The sequence below is a fragment of the Lipophrys pholis genome (genome assembly GCF_963383615.2).
Source record: "Lipophrys pholis genome assembly, chromosome: 4".
Lineage (NCBI taxonomy): Eukaryota > Metazoa > Chordata > Actinopteri > Blenniiformes > Blenniidae > Lipophrys > Lipophrys pholis.
The window spans coordinates 11,712,594-11,738,275 of NC_137637.1; the positions used below are offsets into that span (position 1 = coordinate 11,712,594).

Genomic DNA, 25,682 nt, shown 5'->3' on the forward strand with positions numbered 1-25,682 from the left:
ATTGAGACTACTTCATTCAACAGATTGCTTTCCTAAATATGAATGTAAAAATGAAGAACATGACATTATAAATGAGCCATATGCTTTGCAGCATTCCCTACAAATTATTTTACCTCGTTCCAAAGACGTCCTGTAATTGAAAAGGTTGCTGCCCACTACCGCTGTCTCCCCCGAAACACTCGTCCAACCTTCACAATAAAGCAGGCAGACATGACAGGGTGCAGCAGTGGTTAGTGCTCACACCTCACAGTTAGCCTCCATGGCACAGACATGGCATAGACGTGGCATAGACGTGTCTAAACTCTAGGCCACACGCGGCTGTTTGAAGCGGTCATTGAGCTCTGACTTCCGGTAGTGGCAAAACAACATGAGGCCCTACAGACCATGACAAGAGACGGAAGTTGGCTGAACACGTCTCTCCTCAAAGGTTCATCCATCACATTTCATGTGTGAGTACATGAAAAATAATCAGTAAAACCATTATAACATTTATTTTAGGGTTTTATATTGAAGCACATTGAAGCTATCGGCCGATATGATGAAGAGGGATCTTTTCCTGGTTTCTGGATAGGAACCACGAGAGCATGTTTCCACACCTTAGGTAATGCTCCAGCCTCCCAGACAAAATTAAACAAAGCCAGTATTTCTTCCAATGTTACATCATCGAAATGTTGAAGCAATTCATAACTAATCCAGTCTCGTCCAGGAGCAGAGTTGGCTCCTGCTTGAACTGCCTGCTTGAGCTCCTTCAGAGAGAAGAACACATTATAACTCGCTGTTTGTGTATAAATGTTTAACTTCCGTCCTTCAGCCATCAAGATTTCTTCCCTCCTCACTAGATCATAATCTCCGAGAAACTTTTGAGTTATGTACCTCTTGGAACTTTTTAACACACATATCTGCTTTTTCGAAGTTATTCACTACTTCCCTGGAGGGCTGGCATTAAAGACCTCACCATTTTCCCAGACATTTTATGTATTCTGAAGCCATGTGGTTCCCTCCACAATTGCAACACTTAGAAGTCAGTTCTTCACATTTCACCACATCATGACCTCCTCCACACTTACACCGCCTGTTCCCCCTGCAGGAAGCCACCGTTTGACCGAATCTCTGGCACATGAAGCATCGCAAAGGAGGTCTTTGATAGGGCCTGACTTGGAATGACAAACATCCTATAAAGACCTTGGAAGAGGACTTCCTTCAAAAGTTATCAACACTGGGGTATGTCTGTTTCCACCCTCTTTGGCTTTAAACCTCTTCACATTTGTCACATTCCCCCGCTGGCAAATGCTGCCAACAGGCAGCAACAGGGCCTCAGACCCCCTGAGGGAGGGGGCGGGGCTGTGCTGCACCATCAAAATAAAAGAACGCGAGTTAAAAATTTCGAAATCAGAATATTTTTTTCCTCCACGGTATAATTATTGCGGGAGGTAAAAATTGCGCAAGCCTAAAATACTGGAGGGGGACATGTCCCTCCCGTCCCCCCGCCGGTTCCTACGCCTATGCATACCGACATTGGAATATTCATTTGAGAGGCTGAGATGTGTTCAGGTGATGTTTCACTGCTGACAGAGTCATGTTTGGAGCTGAGTCAAAGGACGAGAACAATCACTGTTTTCCCTGGTTTTGAATTATCGCATTAATATTGGTGCTCGCAGCTATGGTTGGCTGTTCGTTGTGTGAACTGACCAGAGAGTTGATATGAAATCACTGAATAACCAAACATAGCCAGGCTGTTATATTCCAATACCTGTTATATTGCTAATATTATGTATTTCATTATTATTATTATTATATTACTGGGAAAGGCAGTGATGTTAGTTAGATTTTACTTAAGAACACGTTCATCTCTGATCAGCGGCTTGAGGATTTCTTGAATCAAATGAACCAAAAACACCTTGGATGTTTTACACTGAGTCCAATAAAAACGACTTTATCGGAGTAAGCTGATGAACTGTGAATCACTCTTCTGTTTCAAGCTGCCTGCCGCTCCGCAGCGATAAAACAAGAGTGACGGATCAACTGAGGACTGTGTTTAAGTGGCACCTTCGCCATGTTTCAGTGTTTTTATCACTTCAATCCAGAACAGCGTGTTTCTTGTGAACTCATGAATGACAGTCAGGATAGACGACCCAGCTATCACGGGTAACTGAATCTGGCGAGTACATAAAATGAATAAGAGAAACACTGCGCTGAGTTATCACAGGTCTGAGCTCGAACGTAGACGACACATTAGGATGATTTATAAGTGTGGAAGCAGAGGAACACGTTTGTTTATCAGCACCAGATATGAGCCTGGACAACGCAAGAATCTGACTGGTCGGTTACAATGTGTTGTGGAAAACAAACATCCTGTTTATATTGTTAAGAGTTTCATACCAGAGTTTGATACCACACTGGGTGCAGATGAAGGGCCCATTTATGGTGACATACTAACACCATAATTTTCAAAATGTTGCCGTGGGAACGTGAAACCTTTCTGAAATGAATGCTTTTTCACTTGAAATGTCATATAAGTGAATAAAAGTTGTTGATCTGAGGGTGAGCTTCACACTACAAACACAAAATGACTCAAAACCCTCCGTGATTCAGCGCACTATGCCAAACCTTTTGTTGTCGTAAGAATTATATCACCATGTGACTTCTGAGTCGCACATCTGAGCGGATTCCTTCAATGAAAGGATTATCATTTGTGAAGGACCCCCTCGCCTCTGAGGGCTCCACTTTAAGAACTACTGGAGGAAGGAAGGAAAATCACAGTGTGATACACGCCTCAATTAAAACACACTTAAGACGTCATTATCAAGAGATGAAAAAAAGAAACCCTCGACTGCCAGCTAACTTTATTTTCATGTTTTTTTTAACCCACTATCATCCTTTCTTTTCTTTTTTTTATAAAGTATGGACACTGAAAAGGCAAAAAAACTCAAAAGTGCAGTACTGTAGTTTCAGACGCATTGTGGGACGCGTCTGATTGGAGAGGACAAAGAAACCAAAGACAAATACCAACTGTCGGGAAATATCTTCAGCGTGAGGTGGTTTATTGAGACTTGATGGAGTTCGTCTGAGACTATATGTGGAGACAGCAAGATCTGAACCAGCAACCCTCCAACAGAAGATCTGTTTGGAAAGTGCTAAAGTTAGAAATATTTGAGAATTTCTCCAAAAGATCAATAAAGTATCTTCTTTTTTTTTTCTCATTTGTTCTTGCTCTAATTTGTTTTCATGCTGAACTCAGAGACTTTTTCTTTGTATGCAAAAGTCCTATTTCTCTCAAATATTGTTCACAAATGTGTGTGAATCTGTGTTAGTGAGCATTTCTCCTGGTCCGGGATAATCCCTCCGCCTCACGGGTGTGACATATCAACCTGCTGATGACGAGACAGCAGGTTTGTCCATCATTTGGTTTGATTGAAGTCATGGTTACACACAATGAAACACAGTTAAACACAAATGCCACTGATTTCACACACCGCAGTATTCCCATTTCCACATTATTTAGTTTCTCAATTTAGGTCACATTGTCTCTGAGGGTTTGTCAAAGTCTATGACACATCAAATAATTTTTTATTTTATTCATTCACTTTTCTTTTTGATGATTGAATATTGTCCTTTGTTTGTTCATTCATACTTTGAAGCAGCAAAACCCGCCGGAAACTTTTTCATTCAGTGCTGATTGTGAGTCAGAGATAGAATGTGTGTACTCAGACTGTCGTGTTTGTCATTTCCCCCCTTGACCATTAGCTATTTATGATGTCCAGAGAGAGCATGAGGTAAGACTGAAGTTCACATATTTCAGAAGGCCTATTTGTCCACCTTTGACTATTTTTTGATGTGTACCTCCATAAAAGTGTTCATTTATAATGTATGCTCCATGACGCATTGCCGGTAGTCGATGTCGCTCAGGTCTGTAGACCTTTCTGGAGGACTCGGAGGGAAACTCTTGTTTTCGGCCTATTGATTTAAATTACAGCGAGCTGAACTCAGAGAGCTCTGCTGTCGTGGTGGGAGAACCGGACTCTGTCAGGCAGTTTTCAGCACGATATGTTCTCATGAGCTACATATCAACTTTATGTTGTTTTAGCTGAGAGTTTGATCAATACTGCCTAAGTGGCTGTGGCAAATAAAGACATTTCAATCAGCTGCTTTTGAAGTATCCAAACGGACGAGGACGGATTGTTTCCAATCGAGTCGGCTTCTTATTTATTCCCAGAGTTTGAGGGATTGCCGTCGGCTTTTGTTGCTTGGACCGGCGTCAGCAGCCCCTGAGAGGGCAACTCTCCTGTGTGCCTCTTCACTGTGTCCCGACAATCCATTATCATCATCATAAAGTATCCAAGCAGTCCGCCTCCTCAGCTGCAGGATGCACATTAACACAGCGCCACTCAGGAGCATCACCACACACACACACACACACACACACACACACACACGGACATATAGACACACAATCGCAGTAATTGCATCTTTATTAGTCTCCCATTCACACTTTTTACAACCTGACGCAAAGAGCAGGCCGTTTCTCTGGAAATGGCCCCTAAAAGCAGAGAACTGTTATAAACAGGGCTCTTCAGTGCCATTAGACTGAGTGGCTGGAGGAGGTGCACAGGCCCGGTGCTGCCGGCATCATGTGTAAGTCAATTAAGTGGACTTCATTAGGGCGTAGTAAACATGCAGAGAGGCCACGCACCCCGGTGAATCGTGTTGCTTAGTGTTGTAGTTTATCCTGTTGCTGCTCGTCCATCACAAACATTAAAAAAGTGGATTCTATTTAACAAATCACAAAGTAGTGTCTTCAACAACCAGAAATGCGAAACAATAGAGTTTCCCTACCTTGAATGTGGGAGATTGAGTTTGTGAGAACTATATTTGAGCCTCAATCAGACCTGAGAAAAAGCCTGTTGCGTTCATTTCGGAGGTTCCTACACTTGGATGCTACCAGGATTCACTGGAATGTTCCGGCATCTGTCAGGGTTTCAAGGAAACACAATTGGGAATTGCTTCTCCTTACCTGTAGATGGAGCTGGGGAAGACCCTCAGCCTGAGCCGTGATCTCAGGGGGCCAGTTGTTCAAGGGTAATCTGATTGGATTTTGGTTATTGAATTGGATCAAATCTTGAAAAAAGGTTGTTCAAAAGGGAAGGACAGATTCTGAAATCAGATTAAATCATGTAATCCAATCCCACTTTTAATCTGGATCAACCCTTCAGTTTGTGTTGTTCAAAACATTTCAGTAGGATCTGGATAACTTTGATCCAAACAAACAGGACTATCCTGATCCCAACAGAGGGGAGGATTTCAAGGTGGATTTCAGGACGAAAATGTAGCAAAATTTTAAAATTGGTCAAAAATTCCCAAACAGATTTGAATAACAAACAAAAAGGATGAATTCAGTATTCCTCTCATTAATCACTGTATATCCACTTCAAAAAAACATTCATCAGAGATGAACCAGTCAGAAATAATTTCTAACAATTGCATCCCTTACTACACGTCCAGTCAGTCCCTCATCCTGACAGAACGCCAGAGGTCGGTCTGGTTCTTCAACAGGCTCAGGTACATCATAAACATCATCACAGAGAGGGGCAATGCGCCTGGCAGCCAAGTTGTGCAGGACAATACACGCAACTATTATGTTGCGTGCTCCCTGTGGTTCCACTCGCAAGTCGTTAAGGCAGGCAAAGTGTCTCTTCAGAACTCCATTTAAACGCTCAGTTGCACATCTTGTTTTGCAATGAGCAGTGTTGAAGCGTGCCTGCGTAGGTGTGGTTGCTGTAAGAAAAGGAGTAATCAGCCATGGGAGGAGTGGATAGGCATCGTCTCCGAATACATTGTACGATGCCCTCCGGTCAGTTGGTTTGGAGTGCTCTGTATAAAGCACTCTCCCTCAGGATATGTGCATCATGAACAGACCCAGGCCACTTCACCACGCAGTTGGTGATGATGAGGTCAGCATCGCCTGCAAGTTGGATGTACTCCCAATCCCTCTCATGAGGTGCTTGGATATGCACATAAGTGCAGTCAATAACCCCAATAGTATTAGACATAGTCCCACCAACAATTTTGGTAGAAAGTCCCAGATGCATAGAAGCGCTGAGCAATGAGGACCTGTTCTTCCACAGACAGACTGTGACTCTTTTGGGTTCTCCATTGATGTTTTGGCCTGACAAGGTCTGCAATGTACTTAATGTCAGCATTCCCAAAGCGAAACCGAGCATACAGTTCTTCAGTGATGTATCACTCCTGTGGTTTTGCACGCTCAACATACACCCTTTGACGGTATCACTGTTGCAGAAATGAATGCACAGCTGGAGGGTGTAAAGCGCCATTATGCCTCAATGGTAGGAAGTTCTGTTGTGGGTGGAATGGTGACGAACAAAAGGAAGAAAGATATTTGGGTTGAAATCTCCCAGAATGTGAATGCAATGGGGTCAGGCCAGAAGAGGACCTTGGAGCAGGTGAACTTTAGATGGAAGAATCTGCAGGCCAGAACCACAGAGGACCTTGCTGAAGCGAAAAACACCCAAACAGGCAACAAAACCTTTAAGAAAGTTGAATACACAGATGTGGTTCTGGGCATTATTGGAGGTGAGAACTCTGAAGCTCTGCATGGGATTCAAGGTGTTGTTGGGGATGTTGAGCCTACGATTGTAGAGGAAAGTGAGCCAGTTCCTCCTAATGTCGAGGAAACATTTATTCTGGATCTCAGCCCTATTACCGAAGAACAACCTGGATCCTCACTGGTAGAGCCACCAGTCACATGATCTCAGAAAAGAGGCGTGAAGCGTCCTTTGCCAATTAATAATGAGGAAAAAAGTTAAGATCTGCCTACTAAAGATAGGGCTTGAAAATGCTGGTCTGTCCTACTCAGATGAAGAACCCTGAACATACTTTATGGTGTTAACTATTGGACTTTTAGCCTTTTCTTTTAAAATTTAAGACTTTTTCAAAATATCCACAATGTATTTGTTTATGTGCATTTGTTATTTGTTGTGGCTCAGAAGAGTGGTTATAAAAGAAATCAGAAATAGAAGTGGATGTTTATGTTGTTTTTGTGTTTTGTCTCAAAATAAAAAAAACATTTAAATGACCCCATGTCGGCTCTTCTACCTGTTGTTCTTTACATTGCTGGGAGCCCACGCTGTGATATGTTGTCCCATTTAGAGCACTGGTAATCCGGATTTGCTAATCTTGAAAACTGTGTATTTGGATCAGGGTGATCTAATCCAAAGTTGCTTTGAAAAACCGGCACAAAAGTAAGACGGATTACCTGATCCTGGATAGCAAAAAAAATGGGATTTTCAAATCTGGATCATCTTGATCCAGATTTTTTATTTTTTGAACAACTGGTCCAGGATATTTAGTCTCTGGCTTCCGGAAGTTGCTAATCTGTTTCAGGACCCCGTTTACGCCACAACATTTTCAAACTGAAAAAGCCTTCACTGAAATGTCCCAGAAAACTCCTTTTATACATTAGAATTGGACAAAGTTGAATTGAATTGAAAAAGTTTATTTCAGATATGTGGGAACCAAATGATAAAAAAATGGTAAATGGACTTATTTATATATATATATACGTATAGCACCTTTCAACTGTGTGAGCAGCCCCAAAGTGCTTTACATCGTTCATCACGTTCACCCATTCACACACATTCACATGTTGAAAAATCGTTTAAAGCTTTGTAATCTTCCTTTTACTGGTTCATCGCGTATTGCAGTTCCAGATAAACGAACAGATGAGTGTGTAACACACTGGAACATGCAGCCCTCATTTTATATATTTACATGCAAATGAACTGAGTGGAAACTCCTGTTGACTGCTGTAATTGCTTGACAATTATGAATATATTATACAGCACATGAGCATTTAAAAAAAAGAAACAAACATAGTTCCATAGTCCTCACTACTATTCAAAGTTTGTTTTCTTTTTAGCAGATAGATAACTGGTCGGCATGAATCACAGCGAAGGCCCTTTGTAATGTTATCAAGAAGTTTTTTTTTATCATGCATCTAGTATTGAAGGCTCAGAATGTATTGATAGAATAAAGGAAAAGGAAGATTTCCAAGGATTTTTTAGAGAGAAACGTCTCAGCCAGTGTAAGAAAACTCAGTTTGAGGTGAAGGTCTTGGGTGTTTGAGCCTGAAGCAGCACAAAGGAAGAGTTAGAAAGAAAAAGACAGAACAGTCAATAATGAGTACTGACCTAAATCCTACTGCAGGACTTCCAAGAGAGCCCAAATCTGACACAGAAAAAGAGATTTGACCATGCTGGAAGGGAAGCGATGAAAACTAAGAGCAGATTTATGCAAGAAGGCCTCTGGATTAGAAGTGCATGTGCTGGTACAGGAAGTGGGATCAGTGTTGTTTATTTCTTTAAGATAAAACTCAACAATGCAAGGAAACAAGAAACTCAAGGCTCCACCTCTTTCCAAGAGGATGAAGAGAGAATGAACCAAGGATCATTTAAGGAGATGTAGGCTCCACCTGCGTCCCTACAACTACTATTTTGCATTATTACAACTTCAGATTGCAGATCAAACAAACCCCAAACTATTGACTCAGTTCCAGCAAGAGTCATTTGTCATTAAAAAAGAAATAAATAAATCTTGTACTGTTCCCATGCTTCCATGGTGGGGTTCAAGTAAATACACAGGCGAACACGATGGAATACATCACTGTGCAAAGTTGTTAGACAAGTGGAGGAATGACAAATGCAGATTTGTTTTAATGGAATTTCACAACAGTTCACAACATGAAAAAAGGATGCGACCAAGCAGTCCATTGTATATTCTCAGTACACTTCGATACGGACGGGTTCCAATTAGGACACATTTACACTCCAAGTCTTGAAGCTCAGATGTGATTCGCTGCCTAAATCACTTTTTTTTTTACCCTGTGATTACACGTATTTTATCAAGTGACCCATTATACTCGCCTACAACGTCCTAAACCTTGCGCATGCATACTTGTGTTGTTCACAAACGTCCGGCGACTTCAAAAACCCAAACTGCGCAGACATCGACGATGATATGTTTGACGCTAATGCTAATGATTGATCTTTCGCTGCAGAATTTACAGCGTAGGTCTCGAACTTCCAACTAAAAACCAGAGGGTTCGGTGGAGCCTGGGAAACTCCTTGCAAAGTGGAAACTGTCAAAGAAGACATAAACTGCAATTTTACTTACATTTGCAGGAATGTCCCAACTTTTATGGAACAGAAAGCATTCTCATCTGAGTCATTTTATGTTGTTCAGACTATAACAGTCATGTTTTTGGGTAGAAGTGCTTCAGTACGGGTTTTGCTTTCTCACACTGACCTGATTCCCCACCCTCCACTTCACATCGTGTTGTGATGTATTACAGTTTCCCCGATCAGAAAAGAGGATTCAGACACAAATAGACCGAATTCGGCGGCGCCCGTCTGCTGACGGTGGAGTGGAAACTCAAACAGGAGCCACCTGAGGTCTTCCCTCCTCCCAGAAACCCAGAGCGCCGCACAGTATTTCCCCTGTTTGCTTGTGAAGTCTGTGGTCCCGCCACCGTGCTGCCTCCAGGTTGAGCTGCTCCACAAGTGGAGGGGAGGCAGATCATGACCCAGACTCCCACCCACAACCGATGTTTGCCATTTGGCCAGAGGAGCTGTGAATGGCAGACCCTGCTGTGTGCCAAAAAGTGCCACCTGATCCTCGACACGAATCCTCCTTTTGACACATGACCACCCTCCAACAAGCAGAAAATCTGCTTCTCACCTGCTTCTTTTCTACATATCTTTGAATTTCACTTCCAAAAAAACAAAAAAAAAACAGCTAATATATTCACCAGATTACAGATTTTTCTCTGCCAGGTGGGAGTCAATCTCATGCCTGTGGATTTGGAGGAGGCGTGATGGATGTGTCAGAGGTCAAACCGAGGAGGCAGGAGGTACAAACGTTCAGACTGGGACCTGGACAGTAGAGACGGTTGTGTTGTCTTCATGTTCATTCACAAGTGAACTGACTACACCCTCTCACGTAGTAGTAGCAGCAGCACGAGAAGTAGGAGGAGGAGCAGGAGGAGGAGGAGGAGGACATGCTCTGCATTCTGATCACTGCTCAGGCTTCAAGCAAGTCAGCTGGGAAACTAAACAGTACCCTCTATTGGATGACATGGATATTGCGTCTACAGGGTGACTGACCTCTGATGGAGCAGGTGGAGGGTGGAGGTGGTGGACCATGCAACTCCATCCTGTTGATCCAATCAAAGGGACCCAGACTGTTTGGACTATTAGGCCTTCACTTTACTCTCCTCATATTTAGTACATCCATCCATGAAGCTTTATTCACAGTCTGGACACATAGACAGTCCATCACAGGACAAACAGACAGACAGTCTCAGTCAAATTCACATGTGTGGACATTTTTAAAGTCAAAAATTACCCTCAAATGCTTGTTTTTGTACTGTGAGAGAAAGGCGAGGTAGAAAACTCAAACATGACTAGAATCTCCCTGTGAGACGAACCAGTCAAGATGACATTGGGATGTTTGTGGCCCCTGAACTAAAATGAGTTTGACACCCCTGGTTTAAAGTATTTAAACCTTCATAGGGCATTCATTGTTATTATCATTACTTGCTTCAATACTCCTACCAGTGGGGGATTTTGTGCCATGGGCGAGGTGGGCAGCTGCCCAGGGCTCAAACTCAACAGGGGCGCGCCGTGCATCAACTCAGATACCGTCTGGTGACTCCGCCCCCTGTCTGCGCAGACGGCTGTCAGCTGTCAGCTCGTGCAGTTGAAACCAGACCAACTTCGCGGCTCGGACACAAACTGTCTCTTTTATTACCGAAACAGTTCAGGGTTAAAGTTAGGGTTACTCTTTATTTTACAAACAAATGTTGTGTTGAAAGACTTTAAAACTTCTTGTAACTACTTTTTAATCTCTATTTCTGTGGGAGAAAAAAAAACAGTGTAAGAAAGCTATCTCTGTACATGTAGTTAGATGTAGTACACCGGGATGCAGCATTTACATGGAGGATGACCGAGGGCAACGTCCAGCGCCTGACGAACATAAGGTGCTTGCAGCTGTAGCTCAGTGTCTGAATCCAGGTATTCCAGCAGGACCGGCGTCTCCTGTCCATGACCGCCCGGGTCCAGAAGGTAGGGGTAACAAAAGCTGTGCAGCAAAGCAGGAAGAGTGAGCGCATGCCGAGCAGCTCCAGGTGTAGAGATTTCAATCAGGGTTGCTGTTTGAGCAGAACACAGGAGAGGCGTCTCCTCCAGGTGGTGGCGAGCTGACCTATCACTGCTGACCGGCACACAGCGGTCATCAGAGCCCTCAGGAAGGACGGCGACCTCCTCTGACCTTCATCCAGGTTCATCTGATAAACAGATCCGAGAGAAAGAAGAGCACCGGTCAGTACAGACAACCATCATAACATATTTTTGACTCAGGAGAAATGTAAAGCTCTTTAAAACAAAGAGGCTTAAAGCATTATATATGTATAGATGTAAATAGAAATGAGAAATTATAATCTGCATCATCATCATCATCGTCATCTGCTGAGTGAATTACTGGCCTGATCAGCAACAAATCATAACAAACAATCAATAAAATATCATCTCTGCAGCTTTTTTTATGAGATATGTGAAAGGTTAATTTCCATACGTCGACCCAGTCAAAGACCGGCTGGTCACTGGCCGTGTCGTCCAGGAGGAGGTTGTCCAGCAGCTCAGGAGACAACATCTTGTTAGACGGCGCTGCGGCGGAGCTGGAGCTGTTCAGCTCAATCATCTGGAGTGTCAGTGGGACATGAGATGAGAGAAGTGACTAATGTGATGAACACAGAGGAGATGCAGCAGGAGCAGGAGCCTCATATCAGTTGGTTTGTTTGGATCAAGCGTGTCCAAAGTCCGGGTCTGGAGCCAATCAAGGCCCACGGTCACATTTTTATGTATGTATATATATATATATATATATATACACACATATATATATATATATATATATATATAAGCTCATATACTTCACTAATATGTGTGTGTTGTGTGTGTGTGTGTGTGTGTGTGTGTGTGTGTGTGTGTGTGTGTGTGTGTGTGTGTGTGTGTGTGTGTGTGTGTGTGTGTGTGTGTGGTGGGGGGTTAGTCCGAGATCTTCAGCGGTCTTTCTACTCCCACAAAGCCCCCTCGGGCTTTTCCTTCTGCTCTATGTCCAGGGCGGAAAACCAGCCAGGTCCGCCACTGACTCCCACATCAGTGTAAAACACACTTTTACACTTTCAAACAGGGTGAAAAGCATCACACATAAATCTTCATGATGTATTGAGTACCACTGTCCTTAAATATTTTGCATTATTTACAAAAAACTACCATAAAAAGGCTCTCTGAAAGCACAGGACATGTGTTTGAAATCTTGCGTCTAAATGGAGACAGAGGAAAACAACTTCAAAAAGTTCCACTTTGGGAGTTGTTTTCACAAAGTTGTGTTTTCAGGGGGTCCGAGCACCGTTCTCATGCAAACGAACCCCCGAACACAACCAAAGTATTCCCGTCTTCATTTGAAAACAGGGCTCCAGACAGGCCAGACTTCGTTCCTTCTCGCTATATTTCTTCTTTTAATCGCATTAGTCTGTCCCTTTCTGAAGTCCTCCCACTTAACATGAAACATCCCGAGAGTTTGTGTGATCTGGCGTCTGGGCTGCTCGCAGGCTCAGAGGGTGGGGGTGGGTTTTCCTAGTTATTTCCCTGAGCAGTTTGTTTCAGTCCAGCCTCCATGTGAACTCTAATGAGTTGAGCCTCCGTCAGAACATGAATGCTTTCCCCTCCCAGGTGTTTTCCTTCACTTTCTATTCAGTTTTATCGGAGGTTTGTATATTTCACTGAGGCCACTTACCCCGCAAACTGTTAGCAAGTCCAAAACTACAGGCTGAGAGATGCTGTCTGGAAGTATGAACACATTTATTTGTTTTATATGGTAAAATGTCAACATTTTCATGTGAGATCTATAGATGTACAGTTTTTATTCTTATCTTCCTGTTTTAAATGATGTACATTTTTAATCACTGAGGGCCCAAATCTGACCTCCACCTCAAGGCTATATAAGAATTATAGGTTCTTTTTGGTTGAACAAAAATTCAAATTTCTCTATTTGCACAAAATAAGAATATAACACAAGATATGACACCAAACTGTGCAAGAGAGGAAATAAGTCTAACTGGCTCCTCCTCGTTAATAAATATTAGAAATCAAAGGATGAAGGAACAACAAATCTAACAAAGGAGTTAATAATTGTGACCAAATCTTTTATGCCTTTGAAGAGTTCATAGTGTAATTGTGATTATTTATAGATTATAAATTGAGCTCTACCTGCGCTGACCCTAACTGACCTCGACTGCAGTGTTTTAGTGATCGATCTCATTGATCGGACAGTAAATAGAGCCCAACACTGTGATTTCGAGGCCTCGGTGAACTTTAACCCCGAGGAGTAAACTGGTCTCCTCCCAACCCCTCGTCCTCCTCAGTGCTCCACCTCATCTGCAGTCACATTATAGACGCTGGGTTAGAAATCCCTCCTGACTCGTCTTCAAAGCAGCGCTGCTCAGATTAACAGTGGAATGACGGCAGTCACACGCCATCATGGGAATCCAACCAGAGACTCTCGCTGCTCTCATGAGCGACGTGAGAATAGAAAGTCATAAATCTGTCCAGACACATCAAATCGACCATTCCGGCTGTGGCTGAGTGGTTGCCGTTCATTCGGATAGTAGCAGGTTCGATTCTCCATCTCTCCGTCTGCATGCCGACGTGTCCTTGAGCAAGACTCTGAACCTCAACCAACTCCTAGTGGATGGATAAGCATCTTATATGGCCGCCACGTCCATTAGATAAAGAATTCCCTTCTGTAATAAATACTTCCTACTCTATTTGGCGCCACTACTAATGTCAGGTTTGCGCGGCTGCAGGAGATGCATGAGGATTATGGTACGCGCTCAGAACTTTTGTAGTTGGGAAAATCCCATTTCCCAGTTGGGAGTGCGCTCATGAAGCCGGCCGTGCAGGTATCTTCACAAGACTCACCAACACCATCGTCATCACTCATATGAAACAACACATGGTAAAAGTGGAGGAGTCGTCTGGGGGTCAAAGAGCCGCTCTTTACAACAACGTCCACACTATTCAGTGGGAATGAATCCTGATGACAATTAGAGGGTACAACTTTGAAAGATTTCATTAAAACACACATTTTTGTTATAGGTGTAATCGAAACTGAGCCAACTGGAACTTTTCCACATTAAGTCACATCACAACCACAAAGGTAAATGGAGATCATGTGACCAGCCAACACGACGCGCTGATTCATTGTGTAGTGGAAGGAAAACCTGACTCACTTCTCCCATCCTGTCTAAATCTTTATAAAGTCCAGTTTAGATCAAATGACTATTAAGCATGCATTTAAATCAACTAGCAGATTGCATAAATATTTCAGTTATTTCTATTTTAATAGAAGTAACATTTTATCTTGTTTCTTACCTGCTCATCTGAGATGAAATTATTTTGTGCCACTGACTGTGGAAAACAGATGATTTCAGGTTCAATAATCAGTCTGGATAACTTCAGACGCTTATTTTATGTCTTGTAAAGAGATTTTATATCATATAATTTTTCATTATGTCAGCTAATTAACATGTTTTGGAGCTCAAACTAATTTAATTTGTTGGATAATCATGAAAATGCCTCTTTTGGTCATAAACTTTGCCGACCCCTGATTCACAGATTAACTATAACTACGGCTTAGAATATATTACCTTTTTTCCTCCATGACTTGCTTGTGTGGTGCAAAACCAGAAGCATTCAGTCTTTTCTAAATCAACATATCTTAGCAAAACTGTAAAAGCGATGTACAAATTCCAATTTTCGTAAGAGGGAACAGGTGGAGTTTAAAATAGGATTTCATGCACTGTTAATGGTTGGGATGTTTTGGAATGGTCCGACTCCTCACAGTGAAAGTTTGTCGCAGATTTCCTACCGGTCGGATTTATTCCCAACAGATTCTCACAGCCGTTACCTCATCTTGAAAAACAGACAGAGCCGTGGGACAGAGTACCGGGTGCAAATAATCAAGACCACGCCGCATAAAAATGTTAACATTTATTGCTGATTCTGAATACCGCATTGAAAGCAAAGGCATCCAGAGTATACACAGAAATTATACAATTATATATGGTTTCACAAAGGCAGTGAACACATACTGTATTACAATCTACAAAAAATCTACTTTACAGAAATTTAAAATTCTAAATATCAAAAAGTTACAGCTGCAGAAAAGTCGGGTGTGGAACTGGAGCCGCTCCGGCGGCGCTCGCTGGGACGACGTGGGGCGACATCACGATACAAAGAAAGCGGTAGTCGTCTTTGTACTTACAGCTGGTTTTCCGGAAACTACAACGAAACCAAACGTACTCCGAAAGAGAAAAAAAAAGAAAAAAAAAAGAGCTCGGGTGGATTGAACCGATGGTATAAATTATGTTGGTTGGTACGCATTCGCAGGACGCCTCTACGCGCTGTGGCGTCGTCCGGCATGACCGGTAGTGTGTGAGGAGAACGAGACTCAAAAGGAAAAACATGGAGTCTGAAGAACACGTTCTGAAGTGACGTTGGTCGTGTGGCGTTCAGTTCTATATAAAAGCCTTCAAGAACAAAACTCATAGATTTTAGCTCATATTTGAACTTTTCTTAAATATAAAAAAAGAAAAAGAAAAAAAAAACAGGTCTGGTCTGGCTCTGTTCTGATGCCTGGAGGTGGAGAAAGGCCACCGGGCCGGGCCGGGCCGGGCCGGGCCACCGCAGAGTTCAAACCAGTCAGACAGCCGGGAAACCCCGACTTAAAAACAGAGGAGATAAGATCAATAAAATATTCCAGTTGAAAAGAAGAGAGAAACTCATTTGGAGGAGGAGGAGGAGGAGGAGGAGGAGGAGTGTCCGTGTGTGGGACGAGGTGCTCGTGTTATGAGGATCGGTGGTGGGCGGGGCCCTGCGGTCTAGTCCTGCTCCATGGGCTCCTCGCTGGTCCCAGTGTTCGAGATGGCACTTCCTGTGGCGCCCTCTGTGGGAGCCTCGCTTGTACTGCTGGAAGGAGCCAGAGCCGCGTCTTCATGGCTCTCCTCTGTGCTACAGCCGCTCCCGCTGCTGCTGCTCACCGGGTCGCCGCCACTCTCCTCGCTGTCTCTGCTGCTCTCGGGACTCTCCAGGACGCCAGCGGGGGCCTGTTGCTCCGTCTGGTCCATGTCGCTGCCCTCGTCCTCCGAGCCACACGGCACCTCCCTCTCGGCCGGCTCCGCCTCCGCCGGCGTGCTGCTCGTCGGCTCTGTGCAAATAGAAGACATCGGGTCAGTTCCAGAACATCGGAGCTGCGATTCAACCACGAGAACTTTCAACAAGCGCGGGAAACCAGGAGAGGAACCACTGGACCAGGGGGGAATGCAGTTTGGGGTAATCTTCAAAAATCTGAACACACGGCCGTGGTGCACATGCTCAGTAGCAGCGGTTCAGAAAAACTGCATTTCCACGGAAACAGAGTCGGAATGTTTTTAAAAATTTTGCATTTCCACGGTTTCTGAGCGTCGTCATGGAATCAGAGACTCAAAATGTAACAAATGCTTCGCGTTTTCACGAGAAAACGTTGTCGCTTTAAGACGGCTAAAATATAACAAGAAACGAATGAACCAAACATCCATGGAAGCACTCGGATGTAAACATTTAGTTTCATTTGGTCGGCTACAGACTGAACCATCAGTTCACAGCTCACCACACTGTATGACATGAATGGAATAACATCAAGTTTGCTGTGTGCAGGTTGCACGATGAAAACTGAATCGCAGCCTACGATGTAAGTGAGTCACCGTGATTACACTAGAATCAAGCGTCATAAGCGTTCGCCATCCATCTACTAAAGAGAAGCTCGCGAATCATGAACGGAGCTTCGACCTTGTGGCATTTGGGGGGGGGGGTTGTTTACATCCCCAAATATAACCCTAAAATGTTGCCTTTGTAACCACAACACATCTATTTAGGCGTCGCTTCACACTCATGCTGATCAGTAAGCCATTTCATACTTTCTATTGGTTAGTTGACGCAGGTCGCAGCATCAGTCACCATCAACCAACATTTCTGACTTTTATCACAGGTTATCTTTGGTCGCTACAGCATGTAAACAGTCTCACTGTGCGACGTAGGACCATTGATTCAGAGCCAAGACCAAAGACATCGTTGCGGTTCTCCCAGGAATCTTTTCTTTTGTCTAGGAAGGATGAAAATCAGTGTGTAACGGCCTTTATTCTTAGTTTTATTTCTTTTTTTTTTAACCATTCTTGTAATCCCACATGATTCAATACGAGTCATTGTTCCTCAACTGATCTGCTGCGCTCATATCCTGGATTACTGCTTTAGAAGTGATCTCCGAAGACGTTATTAAGCCGGACAGACGCACACAGTCATCGGACCCAACCCCTTCTCCGCTCTCAGCCAATCACAGGCCAACTCGCTCCAACGGTGCATTCAGGTGACACAAAAGAATCGGAACAAACCAACATCACTAAACCACTGCACCAAGAACACGACAGCAGAGATGTTACACTACGTTTTGTTATTTTCCCGAGGAAAAAGATATATAGGGAGGAAGCCCCGGCCCCTTTTTAATCAGTCAATTAATGAAAGACTTTATTTGTCCCCAGCGGGGCAATTAAAAGGTCGCATAGAGCAGGTAGTGCAACTAGATAAATAGATAAATAACGCAACAACAGACTACAACTACAGCACCGGGTAAATGACCTTGAGTCAGAAATAAACACAACAAAGATTGAAGGTCAAAGGTTAAATATGTATCAGCAGGAGGCCAGGCAGTGATCAGCAGAGTCTTTGGTAAAACCGGTTGTCACTCTTATGTTGAGACCGTGGGGGGTGTTGTGGCAGCAGCTGAAAGTAACTAAAAAGTTACTTGTGATCTAACTTAGTTACTTTTAAATACAAGTAATCAGTACTTGGATTAATTTTTTCAAGGTAACTGTGGCAACACAAACAATGTCACTTGGCAGAGCAGATTTATTCCCGACACGTTTTGTGCCTTCCAGGTATTCCAACATGTCAGTGTGTGAATGTCGCACATTAAATGTTAATCTGAAGGTGATTTCGGCTTCACTCTGTACGATCCGATTCAGTGCTGCAGGGAGCCTTGCATGTGTGTGTGTGTGTGTGTGTGTGCGTGTGTGTGTGTGTGTGTGTGTGTGTGTGTGTGCGTACACGTTATGGAGGCTCGTCCAGCTGACACGGATGCCGTGGATGTTACGAATGTCTGGAGGAGAGGCGGGGCCGCTCACAGCTGACCTCTGGCCCGCGGCCGGGCCAACGGGAGCTTTTAGTGGGAAATGTTGACTCCGTTTGACAGTGACAACAACAAGCTGAGCAACAAGAGACTCACAAGCTGTGGCAGAACAAAAGCCACTCACTCTGAAGCTGGAATTATCCGACTTTTCTTTATGTTTTATTCTCCATCAGGAGAGAAAAAGGAGCAAAGTTCAGCTTCTCAGAGGTTTTCCTTGTGCACTTCATTACCACAAGTGTTTATCGTCTATTACCAGTTATTGCATGTGATGCAATTCACTTGAAAACACAACTAAATAAACCCCCAGTCAATCTCCTTGAACATGTACAGAAAACTACCGCAGGTGACCAGATCTCTTAACCAACAGCTAAAATGTCTAATGAGTTAGACATTTAGTTGAATTATTGGTAATAACAGACATCAGTAATAAATCATTTAGAGCCAATCTTTTAAAGGGCAAAAGCACATTTCTGATTAGGAGAACATGTGATGATGTTGAGTATTTTGACAATACAATTTAGAATAAATTGATAATAAATGCAAATGCTACAGTAAATGTTTTTACCAATAACAGTGCTCTTTCCCTCGGCCCTAATTTACATGAGCTGCCATTAAGTCTTGTTTTTGTTTTTCTCCCATCAAAATTAATCTTTGGTTTGTGTGCTTTTGACTACAGGTCACCAGATAGGACACCCAAGACACCCTACATTTCTCACCCTTCTCTTTCATGTTGAAAATTGTCATTTTGAAAGTACAATTGGATTTTTCTGGGCCAAAGGAGTGTTTTATTTATTATTTTGTTGGTGGCAGAAAAGAAGTCTCTGACCGGAGAGCCGAAATCTGTAAATGTGGATGGACGTCCCATAGAGAATAAAAGCGGATGTGAACGACAAGAGAGGTCAAATTATTCCACGTAGGAAGAAATGGATGGACGATATAAAATCAGGCAGACTGGACTTTGACTGTGCGAACCTAAAGGCCGCCGCACACTGATTTTGAGATTTTCATATAGACAATGATGCTCCAAGAATGATCAGTCTGTGATAGATTGTACAGCTTAACTAATAAGTGAATTACGTAATTTTGCTCAGTTTTAAACTTATATGCAACATATATAATTGAAAGCTAAATGAAATCTTGATACAGACAGTAGGTTCACAGCATTTTTCAATGAGATACACCGCTATTCCTAATTTGACCTTTGGGGGCACAAAAGATAAAGGAAACCCAGAACTGGGAGGCCATTAACATCTGTAGTTAAAGTTTTAATTAGTGCTAGTATGAGGTTAACCCGTTATAACCCTGACAGCTATGAGAGGGGCTGAAAAGATTTTTCTCTCACTGAATCGGTTTTCTAGTTAATTAAGTATGAAGATGAATAGATAAGAAAAATCTAAAGTTAAGTTGTTCAAGGTCTGTTATTTGAGGTTACCGCACCGCCCTCATAGAGATCAATCAGAGCCGATTGTTTACCCGAAACTAACCCGAGCGTGACACCACTGATCTCACAGCTCTTTGACTTAGTTAAATGTAGCATAATACAACAAGAATGTCAAATATAAACCTTTTCATATATAAGAAACCTGCATTTCCACCTCTACACCTCATTTTCACTTTTTATCCTTTCCGTTCCAGACAATTGTCACACAATCTTTATAAGAGGATTTTCACCTCAGAGTTCCTCCTTTTCTCTTCCTGTAAAGTGGTGTGAAGTTTCTGTTGACTAATCCTGCACTCAAGGGCATTTCATCGTTCTACACCCAGTGAAACAAAAACATTAAAGTCTTTGAGCTTCAATCTGAAGCTGTGGCTGGTCAGTGGAAAACATCAAATTGGCTCTGAACATGCTCCCTCTAGTGTGAATCGTTTTTATGAGAAAAGCATGAATATATGAAGTCAAAGCTCAAGCAGGCGTCAGTTCAGGGGACTTTTAATTGAATAAGTGCACAATGACAGCTGTTGTCCTGCCAGAAGGAGCTTCTCTAAGAAACCATTGGAGCTGACCGACTTTGAGCTGGTTTTCCATCAGTGTGTAGTGATTCTGTAACACACAGTGTGATGAAGGCCTACCTTGGTCTTCAGTAGCAGCGGCACTGCTGGAAGCTTCATTCTCCTTGCTCGGTTCCACCTTCTCCCCCTCCTCATCCTCCTCTTCCTCTTCTTGGACCATGGCCTCCGCTTCTTTCGAGGGGCTGGTGGCGTGTGAAGGCCTCGGTGAGTCCACTTCCTGCTCCTCGTCGTCGTCCTCGTCGTCTTCATCTTCTTCCTCCTCGCTGAACTTTAGTCTCTTCACCTCCTGCTGCTCGGCCTCCATGTCCTCCTCTTCGTCTGAGTGCTTGTTCTTCACCGAGCTCCCCGGGGAGTCTCCCGACGCCGAGACCTCGCTGGGGGAGAAGACAGAGCGGCTTCGATTGGCTGCAGCGGGAAAATATTCTGAGGCGTGTTATTGACCGTGCCGTACCTGGAGTCTTTGTCTCCTTCCTGCTCTGTGCTGAGGTCTTTGTCGTCTGTGCTGTCTGGCAGCCCGTTAGCTGCTAGCGAGTTGACCACAGATAACTTCGGTCTGTTGAGCGGCCGCGGAGTTCCTGGACCGTTCACTTTTCTAACAATCAGGGAAAACAGGAAGTCCAAAAAACGGTTCAAAAGCACAATTTTTAATAGGGATGCACCGATACTGATGGAGGGTCTGATACTGCACAGAGTAACTGTAGTTGTAAAAGATCCCGATACAATCCAGTGAGTATTACGTGACATCCTCTGTCAGCAACAGGTGAACGACAGAGGAGAAGCAATGTCTGCGTTTTGGAGATTCTTTAATATTAATTACAATGAGAAAAGAACGACAAACTGTAAATTATGTTCTGCCAAAATAAAACTTGCATCACCGTTAGTCGGATGTTGCTCATTTAACTGCTCTGTGGATCGAGGATGATTTTACGCAGAGCCATGCTACATGCTAAAGAGTTTCAGGGCTCACACATCAGCCGTGCTACGTGCTAAACATGACTAAAGTATGACTTATACACTCATTAACAACCAGCTGGAGTGTGTGGCAGCACAAAGCAAGCAGAGTCTCTCGGATTACAGTACGCATAGGGCGGTGTGCAGATAGACGCTACTCATATCCCTTTGCGAACTGTAGATGCAGTAGTATACTGGAACCTTCCAGGATGTTGTAGTTGCGCGTAGCGTCAACGCAGAGGCGGTTCGACGCAACATATAGTCTTTGCTTATCAATTGCATATGTAGTATAAATTAGGCTTAATGGCCTTTAAAAAGTACTTGTATTGGTACTCAGTATCTGTAGGTAGCTAAAGGTTAGTGCTTGTATTCGTCCTTTAAAAAAGTGGTATCAGTGCATCCCTCATTTTGAACATGTTCATAATTAACAGCTGGAGACAAACCTCTCTGTAAAGGCAGATGTGTTTCCAGGGAGCATCACTCCGTTCATTCTGTTGATGGCACTGCAGCCGTTTTTCCTTCAAAAAGAAATTTCACAGAAGAAAACAGTCAACCTCAAACGCCAACCGAAACAAAAAACAACAACACAAACACAGTCTTGTACTTTTAGATGTTTCTTACTCTGAGGTTGGATGGACGCAGCTCACCACCATGACGTTCTGGAAGGAAAAGAGAATTCCAAAATGACTTCCAAAACATCTGTTTCCAGGAGACGAAGAACGAAGAACGTACCTTCTCCACCCCTCGAAGAAACTTGTCTGTTCCTGTGTAGTTCCTCTTGGGTTCCGTTAGCAGCTCGCACAGGCGCTGGATCGTAAATGGGATTCTAAAGAAAGAGTCACATATTATTCTTACACTGAAATATGTCGCCAGACAATTTCGCACTGAAACTGACAGGTTTGACGCATCTGCATTTTTACCAATTTCACATTAATAGCTGTGTTTCTATCGATACCTTTTGCATGATAATGAAGTTTTGACATGGTGATTGAACCAGAGCAACAACTCTGATCTGATACTAATTCGGAAAGATATGAGTCATGTGACCCCGCTCCCCATGTCGACCAAAGACGTTCACACTAAAGCCCTGTTTCCACCGGACGGAGCGGTGCGCAGCAGTGCGGCAAAGCAAATCTGTTCCACGTTTCCACTGCAGAAAGTACGGTTAAAACTTGGCGGGGTTGTGAGCTCCGCAGATATGTGACGTTGCAAAAGTATTTAAGGGGTCATGTTATGCAAAATTCACTCCCTAAAGGTTTTCCCAACAGTAATATGAGTCCCCATAACTTGATTGACGCCCCAGAATTGAAGAAAGCCCATCCTCTCTCTCTCTGGCTTGTTTCAACTTTTACAAAGTGTGTTGCTCAAATGAGCGAATCATAAATCAAACCCTATATAGTGTCATTAGCCAATCCCAATGAAGGTAGGCCCCCCCTTTGACCCTCCCACAATTAGTCAGCTCTGCTCTGGCACATGGCACCACAAGAGGAAGTACTTCCTCCTCTTCCCAAGATGGGCATGTGTGGGTGGAGCCAGTCCAGCTCACACGGACACAGCAGATTCTGAATGCAGCTCCTATGATCCAATATTCAAATTGGTGAAAATCAAAGAAAAGCTGGATTTGGGGCAATAAACTATGTAGTCAACGTTTTTGGACCAACGGCACCATGTGAAAGTATTGAGTGTGTATAATATGACCCCTTTAAAACTCAGTATATCCCATAGGCGTCACAAAGCCTTTAAATCAGTGGTGTTAAACACGAAGCCTGTGAGAAAAAACTGGCCCACAAGAGGCTTCAATCCGGCCAAACTACCAAGAAAAGAGTAAAAAATTCAAAGAAAACAGATTTTTAAACATTTCCTGAGCGTAGCAAGCACAACACAACACAGACACGAGCTGAGATATCGGTGAAGCTGCCATGAAAACGAGCTCCAGCCCTCGTCACAGCGCACCACTGTGCTGCAAGGATTTGACAATCTCACTGGCTATTTCTAAAGATCTTGCACCAGCCATCACAAAAAAACACCCAACAAAATGTGAAATCCCTTCATCTGCCTTTACATGCATCCAGAGTCACTCAGAAGCATCGGCTGCGTACCCACCCATTATACCCGTTCACAATTTTCAGGATTCTCTCCTTCATGTCTTCAAAGGGAACAGACTCCACGTTGGGATTGGCGGGGCCTCTCTGCTCAGGCGCCGAGGCTCTGAAGTCGTCCATCACTTTCTCCAACTTGAACAGAAAGTAGTTCTTAAACTGAGACCACTGGACCCTGAAGTAGAAGCAGAAAAACTATTAGAATCACTCAAAAAAAAAAAAACAACAACAGAGAAGCATGGACTGTTCCACTTCATCAACATAACTTTGAACCTGTTGATCCATCATGACGCATGACACCAGCCTTTGATTCTCTCATTGTGACAGTAAAAATAACAGCTGACTCATGGTTTCACCTCTTGCCTGTTGTTTGCCTCTGTGTTTCCCTGCTGTGTTGGTGGGCAGTGGAATGTCACTGAATAGGTCACAGTTGACCCCCTGTAAACTCAGGGAGACTGTTGATCCAACATAACAGGGCTGATTGGCCACCGTGTGGTCAGGACTCATTTCTAACACACTTATACTGTAGTTCATGCTTTAGAATGACATCACAAGAACGATTTACTATCATTACAAGAATCATTTATTGTTTAAACAAATAATTTCTGCTTGCTTGAACTAGGTAAACTCATGTCAAGTGGTGGGAAGATCTTATAACATTATGCAGCAGGTGTGTCAAGCCTGACCATCAGCATCAACCACAAGATGTGCACTAGTGTGTGGAAGTAGTACAATTAGTACAGGAACATTCATCAGGCCTGTTGTGATCACTTACATGGTCTCCCCAGTCTTGGCAATGTGGCATAGAAACTGCTCCAGGAGAGGGCATACCTCCTGCTTTGCTTTTTTGTCAAAATCTGTGAAAAGAAAAACGATCAAGTTTGTGATTAGAAACTGAAATCGACATGAGAAGAGAAAGGTACAGGCTGTGATTTACCCTGTGATCAACCTTCACTTTCCATAACTCTGCCTTTTAAACAAACATCTTGATTACCAATAGCCAACAACTGCTAACATAGTTCAGCTAACCAATAAATGCCACGACGAGGAGAATATTAGAGAAATGTTAGGGAGTTACATGTTAAACTTAGCTTGATAGCTACAATTAGCTCAAGTTTAGCACACTGACTAGCATGTCGTGTTAGCCGGCGCCGGTGTTGCGGATAAACTGGGTCCCTTGCTGACTGGTGATCGACTTCCTTTAACGTCCTCCATACCTGCCATTATCAGCAGGTGTGAAAAAGAGACACACAATATAAACGACACTTGATTGTACATGCGGTTGAACGACTTTAGTGAGGACAGCTACGGATTTTTGTCTGGTTTTTAATATCTGCTTTTACTTACAGCGACAACGGCCACTAAAAGGAAGTCAAACACCGGTTAACAAGGAAACCAGTTATTCCGAAACACCGGCAAACACCGTAGAGACACACTCGTCTCTGTCATACATGTCTCATACACTGCGAGAAATGCCGGCGACAGACGCAAACAGATTTAGGAGTACAGCCGCTGAGAGGCCACTTTCCTCCCCGGTGAACACAACCAATCGACGGCGATCCCTTTCCGTGGAATCGTCTCCAACAGATGTTAGCACCAGCTAGCTTAGCCACGTTAGGTCGTCGGCTACAACCCGTTTATTATTTAAAAATGAATACATTTCAAATCAACGTAAATGTGTCGGAAGCAGAATCGGAATAGTAACTATCGAAGTAAGAAGGAGCCACCTCTGAGCGCCTCTTGAAGCGAGTCAATTTCCATCACGCCGTCGCCCCGTGTCGGTGCCGTGGATGGTTAAAAAAAAAAGGAGACTGGCGGCTAGCTGCTAGCTGCGGCTAAGCTACGGGGTGACAGGGGGCGAGAGGGGGGAGGGGCTTAATATGGCGCCGTGAGGTCACTGCCCGTTCGCGAGCAGCGTGCGAGACTCCGGTCGGCAGCAGCTCGCGGCACCTCCGCAGAACTAAAAAAAAACATCACAAACTCATCAAAACACTTTCAATTAAACAGACAATTCAAACAAATCATTTATTTTAGGTGAAAACTGTCTTCTGAATGTGTAAGAAATTAATTCACTAACGTTTCTTGAGAGGTTTTTTTACATTCAGTAATCCCAATTCTGTTTAATTTACTACCTTTCTTTTAAGACATTATAGATAGAAAGAAACTTCTGTATAAAGATAAATTATATTTCTATGGTTGTTGGGTTAAACATATATCAAATGATATTTTAACCCTTTCAATTACAGATTTGTTGACACGCTGCTATTTATG

The 25,682-nt window shown here is 43.3% G+C and overlaps 1 protein-coding gene and 1 pseudogene across 2 annotated transcripts; both read right to left on the reverse strand.

Moving 5' to 3' along the window:
* Positions 1-303: 303 nt before the first annotated feature.
* Positions 304-11,769, reverse strand: LOC308108981 (putative nuclease HARBI1; annotated as a pseudogene). The gene is made up of 4 exons: positions 11,644-11,769; positions 11,289-11,356; positions 5,489-6,271; positions 304-375 (listed from the first exon to the last, which is right to left on the reverse strand). The product of its transcript is annotated as a putative nuclease HARBI1 (transcript).
* A 3,333-nt stretch (positions 11,770-15,102) lies between these two features.
* Positions 15,103-25,253, reverse strand: ppp4r2b (protein phosphatase 4, regulatory subunit 2b). Its single transcript, XM_080462523.1, has 9 exons — positions 25,139-25,253; positions 24,187-24,268; positions 23,416-23,586; positions 22,045-22,138; positions 21,934-21,971; positions 21,756-21,830; positions 20,813-20,953; positions 20,422-20,735; positions 15,103-16,338 (listed from the first exon to the last, which is right to left on the reverse strand). The coding sequence occupies exons 1-9, from the start codon at positions 25,170-25,172 to the stop codon at positions 16,013-16,015; spliced, it is 1,275 nt and encodes a 424-aa protein (XP_080318649.1). The 5' UTR covers positions 25,173-25,253; the 3' UTR covers positions 15,103-16,012.
* Between the last annotated feature and the right edge of the window lie 429 nt (positions 25,254-25,682).